Source organism: Alnus glutinosa, chromosome 10 (genome assembly GCF_958979055.1).
Source record: "Alnus glutinosa chromosome 10, dhAlnGlut1.1, whole genome shotgun sequence".
NCBI lineage: Eukaryota > Viridiplantae > Streptophyta > Magnoliopsida > Fagales > Betulaceae > Alnus > Alnus glutinosa.
Window position 1 is genome coordinate 12,126,355 of NC_084895.1, and position 8,148 is coordinate 12,134,502.

Consider the following 8,148-nt stretch of genomic DNA (forward strand, 5'->3'; position numbering starts at 1 on the left):
CGTTCGAAAAATATGGGTATATATGAATAGGACACATTATTTTACTGATTATGTTCTGTTCAATGTAATGATTAATTGTTTTTATATATAAAAAAAATTATGCTTTTCAAAGTTCAAACCATTTTTTAGAATATTATTTTTTCTTGCTATAACACGCATAAGTGAAACAAACATCTATTGACTTTGGATCAAACAATTTTTTTTTTTTTTTAATCAAACCAAAAAAAGGAATTGTATATTCCTCACTTTTTTAATTCAACGTACCCTTGTTAGCATTTAATGATACTTTTAAAAGTCATATCAATTTTTAAAATATAAAGAATACATAAAAATAACATTTAGAATTACTATCTTCTCGTTCAGCAAAAAATATACCTATTAAAAATAAGAGATATTGATTGCTTTCCTTACGTGGTTTTTCTCTTATTTTCTCATTTTTTAAATTTATCATTGAATTTGTAAAGTCCATCGCACATGAATTCCACATATCCAATTTAATGGTGATTTGAAAAGTGAAAAAATAAAAAAAAATTGGAAGAAGGATTAGAGGAAAATTATAGCACCCCTAAAAATAAAGGGCTTCCCGGTTTGCAGCAATTCATTTTCTCTCGGGTCCAAGCCCATATCCAGTTCCTCCGGAAAGCAATTCCCTTTTCCAACGTAAAACAAAATCCGGGAAAACGAAAACATGAAGAAAGACTACCTTATACCCAAACAATCAACATCCAAAAAAAACAAAAGAGAACCAAACCCTAACCCTAGCTATATAAAATGCTGTTCTAAAACCCAAACCGCCCTGCTGCGCTGTTGCTCTCGTTTCCAACTTCTCAGACTCGCCAGACCTCAAAGTACTCTCTCTCTCTCTAGCTTTCTCTCTCTGGGTATTGATGAAACCTAATCTAGATGGGTTGGTTTGGCAGGAAGAAGGAAAAATGAAGGTGATAGCTGCATATTTGCTGGCTGTGTTGGGAGGGAACACCAGCCCTTCAGCTGAAGATTTGAAGAACATTCTTGGATCGGGTACGCTCTCTGGGTTGCTTGATTTTTCTCATGTCTTGCTTCAAATGGTTTAAGAGGATTGCACTAGTTTTACCACAGAGAAAAATAATGTCTTGTTAAGTTTTGTTTCTTCCTTCAAATGGGTTCATTTCATTGCAATAGGTACATTGTTGACAGGAGAATTTTTTTTTTTCAGTGTTTATTCTTCCTTCAAACGGGTTCAGTTGATTGCTATGGTTGCTTCCAAATTTATTGAATCTCAAGCTTTTCCCACTTGGCCTAGAATATGATAACTAGGGGCAAAAAATGTTTCAAAAATTAGTGGGCTAAAAGTTGTATTGGGTGTCAGTGTCCATGAGCCACATTTTCCTATTATTTTCCTTGGTTCGCTTGATAACTTAACAGGGGATTTGTGAATTTTATTATAGCATATTATGCTCCAGCTTACATAATCTCTACTAAAAGAGTTTATTTTTGTTCATAGAGAAGAATGCCTTGTGTTTGGTTTCTGGTAGATTTTGGCTGTTTCCTACTGTCTATATTGTCTGTATTCTGTAATGTCTTCTCCAGGGTTGATCTGAAATCGTAACTTAGATGAGAGAGAGAGAGAGAGAGAGAGAGAGAGAGAGAGAGAGATGGCAGTTGTTACTTGTTAATACGTTGTAATAGTGGAGCTGGATAGATGATTTACAGTTTAAAACAGATATTATAAGATACTTAAAAGTCACATCAGTTTTGGGGGGGGACATGTGGGGTGACATCTAGCACTACTCTTCTTTCAAATGCAGACTAGTTAAGAATTGGATACATGTTGTATCAGGTTTGGAATGAAAATTAAAGCCTTTACTGATTTCAAGAGTATAATATGATATGTTATAGTGTGTTAATATGTTCTGTTGTCTAAGGTTAATTTATTAAACTTGAGGAAAAATCATATTTAGCCCTTAGGTTTTTATTTTATTGGAATTTAGTCATTGAGTTTCTAATTTCAAGAATATTGTCTTTAGGTTTTGCACAAATTTTAAAGAGGCCCATCTTCCACTTTTTTCCTCAAAATTAATAGTTTGTCAAGTTTCATGTGTCTCAATTGACACATTAGCGTTCATATCAACACCTAATATATATGTCATATCATTAGGCGCCAAATCATTCATAAAGCCAAAAAGAAAAGAAAAGAAGAAGATGCAACTCTAGAAACGAAAATCATCTTCTTCGTCATCTTAATCTTCTAGATTTGTAACATTAGAGGGAAAACTATTAATTTGATGCTCACATGGATATCAACATTGTATTGGGTGCTGACATGAACCTTAGCGTGTCAAATAAAACATGTGACAAATGAAAAATTGTTAACTTTGACGGTAAAGTATAGAGGGACCAATTTTAAACTTAGGCAAAACTTAAGGACCTTATTTTTTTAAATTGACAACCTAAGGACTAAATCTAAATCAGATGAGAACTTTTTTTTTTGATAAGTAAGAAAACTTTATTAAAAAAGTGAAAAGCGCCCTTAAATACACAGGAAGTATACATAGGAACACCCAGCTAACCCACAAAAGAAAACCCACAAGAACCTACGCACACACAATACCCAAAGCCCTCAAAAACCCAATATCCAGAAGATACTCTCAAAAAGCCCAAACTACAAAAAAAAAAACCCCCACCCAAGATACATGAAAGCACCCCCAAAACCTTAAACCCGAAATACAAGCAAACCCAAAAACAGAGGAAAAAACCCAAGAACAACAACCCTCAAAAGATCCCAAGCAAAAACCGAAAGCCTGAGGAACGACCCACAAACCAACCCAAGCATACAACTCTACAACATAAGGTTCTTTCCTTTCCTACTCCTAGCGGAAGGCTTAGAGTCACCATAGTTGATAAACCTATGTAGATTCAGAAGCTCCCTCTTGCCTTTGGACTTTTGGCGCGATATCATCTTGTCACGTTGAAATTCTTCTTCCATGGCATCTCGAATTGCCAATGCCTCCTCCCCAAAAGCACCCTCTGACGCCCAATCCAAAGGCAAAACATCCCAAAAATCAACTTCCTCCCAAACGACAATCTCTCTGTTATGATCAAAACCGATCGGCCAATTCCGAGATTGGGAGAAACCATTACCCTCAACAGGTGAAGAACTGGAGCAGCCTCTAGGAAGGGAGGAAGGCTCGACTATCCCTCCATCAAAGACCTTTTGGGGCAAAGAGGAAGTGGTTGGCAAAATCGGGTGGGGATTGAGAAACCCCTTTCTAAGAAATTCCTTCTTCACTGGAGGCTCAGCAACCTTTTTCGCTGGAGGCTCTGCAATCGAAGCCTTATTAACAACTTAGTTGGCGACCATCTTCGAGGCTTTCAGGGAATCTGAAAGTAGCACATCATTCCACTTCCACGAAACCCCTTCCCTAAGTACCCTCGCCTTGCTAATATACCTCTGAAAAGGCTAAGAAACCACGGGGGGAGAAGAGACAACTCAGTTGCTCCAGCGGAAGGAGAGGCCGTGAGTTGGGCGATTGCCAGAGAAGCACCGAAAGGCTTAGAGGCAGTGACTCGGCTAGGATCCACCTTCAAGCTACTGGACCCTCCCCCTGAAGAGGGAGACCGAATTGGAAAAGCCCCTGAAACTGCCAGCGACGAGGTCTCCGGCCGAAGAGACCGCGCTGGAAAGGCAAAAGACGCCCCTGGAACTGCTATTCCCTTCCCCGACGAAACAGCCTCCAAACCCCTAGGAGGAGGACGAACCAACCGGAAGAGCCCCTGGAACTGCTGACGACGAGGGCCCCAGTCGAAGCGGCGCCAGAAAAGGAGGCGTCCTTGGTTCGTTCGCCGTATGTGCTTTAGGTTTCGGCAGGAGTCGGGCCAAGCGAAAACTAGAACGTTTTCGACCCAGGCCAGGCCCGACAAGCCGGCCCAAACAATTCCTAATAGTTCGGCCCAAGACCACTTTCAAACCGTTGACCAGCTTGCTCCACGTGCGCATCATAGAACATTCAAAATTCAAATTTGAATGTGGGGGAGGCTTCTTGGCCAGCGAATCAAGAGACTGGTCTTTAACCAACGGATCATGTGGGCAACCCACCATCAAGCTCAAGACTTGCTCAGCATGAGTCGATGCCGGGAGGGGATCAAGAGCACCCGGCTCCTCCGACGAAGCCCTCAACCCGAAATGAAGTTTCCCCACCAAGGGCAACTTATTCACAGCAGAGGTCGGAACCGAGCACAACACCTCTACAAAAGACGGCCCCGTCCACTTTGAGGTCAAGCCCAAGCTCGACCCTAGCACCTTCGCATCCTTCTTGGTTGACGAAGACGAGGAGCCTTGCCTGCTACCCATCGTACCAGAGAGGAAATCGGCAGCCTTACGCAACTCGCCGGAGAATTTTTGCCATTCCCACCCTCCACGGCCCTTAGGGATGACAATGAAACATTTTCGACCGCCCAAACCAAATATTGTTGCCTCTAAGAAGCGCCCAGTTCTGTTCCCACCCCTCTGAGCAATCAAAATTTTCAAACCTTCTCGGAAAGACTTGACAAATTCTTGATCTTCCAGAATACCCATCAGCACCATCAACGTCGAAGCTAACCAATTAGAGCACTGAGAACTCTGTACGACTGCACCCAAAAATTTATTTCTCTTCTCCACCACCCTCAGTACTGATGCCCCATCCAAAACCACGATAGCAAAAGACTTCGCCTCCACAGAAAATTTCTTCTCCATCTCGCTACACCACCGTAAAACAGACGTCCAAACCTTAATGTTCACATTGCCGAGACAGAGATACACCCAACTGGAGTAGCACCGACTGACTTCCCTACGAGAAACACACCCTACAAAGCCTGCAAACCGAAACTCGGATCCCAAAAATGCAAGAAAGCTGCTAGCAAAGAGAGAGAAGGCGAGAGGAATCGGAAGAGAAACGATGGTGCAGTCCCTGCCTTCTTTTTAGTAGGTGATCTCCACTTCAGATGAAAACTTAAGGGTTAAATATGAATTTTTTTTTCCTTAAACTTAATATCAGAATAAATTTCCCATGCCTTTCTTAATCTTATATTAGAGATTGGTTACTGCATATTCCAGCATTGGTTCTTTGCGTAGCAAATTTAGTTCTAATTGTGAATGAACAATTTTCGGTGCTTTTATTTACTTGGCATTAATTATTATTATTATTGAAAAATTGTTACTTTAATCTGCAGTGGGAGCTGAAGTTGATGATGATAAGATTGAGCTGCTCTTGTGTGAAGTCAAGGGTAAAGATATAACTGAGCTTATTGCATCTGGTAGAGAAAAATTAGCATCTGTACCTTCTGGTGGTGGTGGTGGTGGTGGTGCTGTTGCAGCAACAGGTGGTGGTGGTGCTGCTGCTGGTGCTCCTGCTGCAGCTGAGCCAAAGAAAGAGGAAAAGGCGGAAGAGAAGGAGGAATCAGATGATGTAAGCATTCTGCTCTTGTATTTCATAACCTGAAGTTTGTGAACTTAACCTTCTATAATTGACTTTCTGATCTAATTTCTTCTGGCCCTCTATAATTCCAAGAACCTCCTTTCCATCAAGTACTGTTTAAAGTATGTGTGGCTGCAATACCAAATTCAGCTGTTGATATCTTAACTTTGGAAATGAGTCCATCCCATCATCCCCCAACTTCCCTTCTCTTCCCCTCTCCTCCTTTTTCTGTCTTGTTCTTGTGCCATGGGTGAGGATCTTGGGAATAGGGTTGGGCCCAGTGCCTAGGTACTTGTGAAAATGGAGAACTACTCTTGTTTTCTCGGATTTGGTTTAGGTGCTGAAAAACTTCCTACAGTAGATCTCCTGTAGTTTCTTAAACAGTCCATATTTAATTTTAAGTTTTGGGGAATGCTAGGCTTACAAAATATTTTACCAAAAAAACTCTTCCAAAGTGATGTGGCACCACATGATTGAGTTTTTCAAAATTTGAATTCATCTCCTTGTCAATCATGTTGGGCCACATCACTTTGGAAGAGTTTTTTTGGTAAAATATTTTGTAAGCCTAGCATTCCTCTTAAGTTTTTCATGAGAAAGGATGTAGAATTAAATATGAATCATTGGAGAACTACAAGAAATCTTCTGTAGTTTTTTTTTACAGTACCTAAGCTAAATCCCTCTTGGTATACCAAACTATTTCACATTAGGGCACAAACTTGTTACTTTTGCAAAACGGCTGTGTAATTTAATCCCATTTTATCTGATGCTTCTTTTCTTTTGTTCTACTTTTTGCAGGATATGGGCTTCAGTCTCTTTGATTGAGGAAATATCATTTTATGTTCACGATTTCACCAATTGAGGACTTGGTGTAGGACTTTGAGTCGTTTCTACAGGCTATTATTTTTGGAGGTTTCTCTGTTAAGACTGAGAAGTTGATTACTGCCCTAAAATTTTACAGATCAACATTGTTTTCTGTGTTTTAAAACTTACATGTGGATTTTCATCTGTTTTAATTGCGTTGTTCCTTGAGACGCTGGTGTGGTCTACTAACTTTGGTGGTTGATTCATTAGGAATCTCTGTAGAAGGAATTAGTACTTATTATTCTCAGTCCTCCCAACAAGAGTTGTGCTTGCATCTGAACAGAATTGTTCAATTCATAACAACTTTGATAGAAACCAGATTTGTGCTTTATGCTTCTATTAATTTGATTTGGTTGAATTTAACACTAATGGAAGTCCTCTGTAGGGCTTAGAAGATTGTTTTGAGTACTACTGATAAATTAGACAAAACCAAACAATGATTTCCGAGTTTAAAGCGTAACATGCCCAAAATTGTAGCCATGAGAATGCATTACTACTATGTTTTTTGTAAATGCTATTTAGGAGACTATTATGTTATAAATTAATTTTCATTTTTTTTTTTTCTCTTTACAAGCTCAAAAGCTCTTGATATAAAGGTGGATTTTTATTGTTATGTCATGTTATTGAACTGTAAGGTAGTTTACTAAATAACAAGGTGTAAAACTATATAAGTAAAGCCAGGTGTTTCGAAATCATACAAAACTTGCCGTTGTAGTATAGGACGCTACATTGAGATACTAGAAAGAAACAATAACTTTTGCTTGTCTCAATTCAAATTCCCCTGCCATACTTTTGGGTTATGGCTTTTCAATTCCCAGAGCACCAAACATTTTAACCAAAAGGTGAAGAGTTATGTTATTATTATTATAATTATTATTTTAATAGATGAGTAATATAGAAGACAGACAGCACAATTACAAAAAAATTTAAAAAACTTAAAAAAATAAAATAAAAAATAAAAAATCAATCTTAATAAACACTCCTGCCACATCTTCAAATGGATCTTTGAAGGTGAAAAACGCAATCGTGAATATTGTCACGGTGGACGGTGTAGGTATAGACAAAGAAAACCCATTTTAACTTAACTCATGACTAGCTTATGAGGGAGTTTGGAAGACTGAGAGGTAGTTGTATAGTGACAAATTCACCATTTAGAGAGGTGGGGCAGATAACACTAAGATTAGATATTTTTGGTAGACCAAAAAGGCTCTACAAAAAACAAGTCAGAGGTGCTGTGACGGAGGAGATATGCAACTAGAGATTAAAAAGAGTGGCAACGCGTGGGGTACATGCGTGAGTGAGGGGCTGGTGGATGGTTGAGTGAAGGCCGGCGATAGAGGAAGAGGCGCGCATGGGTAATGAAAGTTGTTGGTTTTTAGTGAATTTAACTTCTAATAACCCAAAAAAAACTATATCAGTAATTTCTAATTTATGTGAGTAGTGCTAAAAGTTCTCGTTGTGTTCCTTTAAAAATGATTTGCCTTTTAAAATTATCATTACATAAAAAGTGATAGAATAAAAACAAAAGGGGATATTTCAGGTATCAAAGAGGAAATGGAAGTTGAACAACGCAATTTCTACTTTCTCAGTGATTTTATTGTTAGCTTCGAACTTTTAAGCTGGAAGTTGAACCTCGTGGCATCTGTGACATGCCGATTGAATGGTCTGATCGTGGCTGTAAGGTTGCTCTTAAATTGCCGTTATCCCTATTTTCTACAAAAGCTTTAGAGCCACTCTCCTCGATGATGGGATAGTAATTTCAAAAATTATACCCAAAATTCCAAATAACCATTTTTCAGTGAAATTCAAGTCCTTTGCTTATCTTATATATATATATATATTGGTCCATTTT

General features: G+C 38.9%; 1 protein-coding gene across 1 annotated transcript; it reads left to right on the forward strand.

Annotated features, from left to right (window-relative positions):
- The first annotated feature begins 693 nt into the window (after positions 1-693).
- On the forward strand, positions 694-6,633 carry LOC133880380 (large ribosomal subunit protein P2y-like). The gene is made up of 4 exons (XM_062319334.1): positions 694-848; positions 921-1,020; positions 5,191-5,426; positions 6,231-6,633. The coding sequence occupies exons 2-4, from the start codon at positions 933-935 to the stop codon at positions 6,255-6,257; spliced, it is 351 nt and encodes a 116-aa protein (XP_062175318.1). The 5' UTR covers positions 694-848; positions 921-932; the 3' UTR covers positions 6,258-6,633.
- Positions 6,634-8,148: the final 1,515 nt, after the last annotated feature.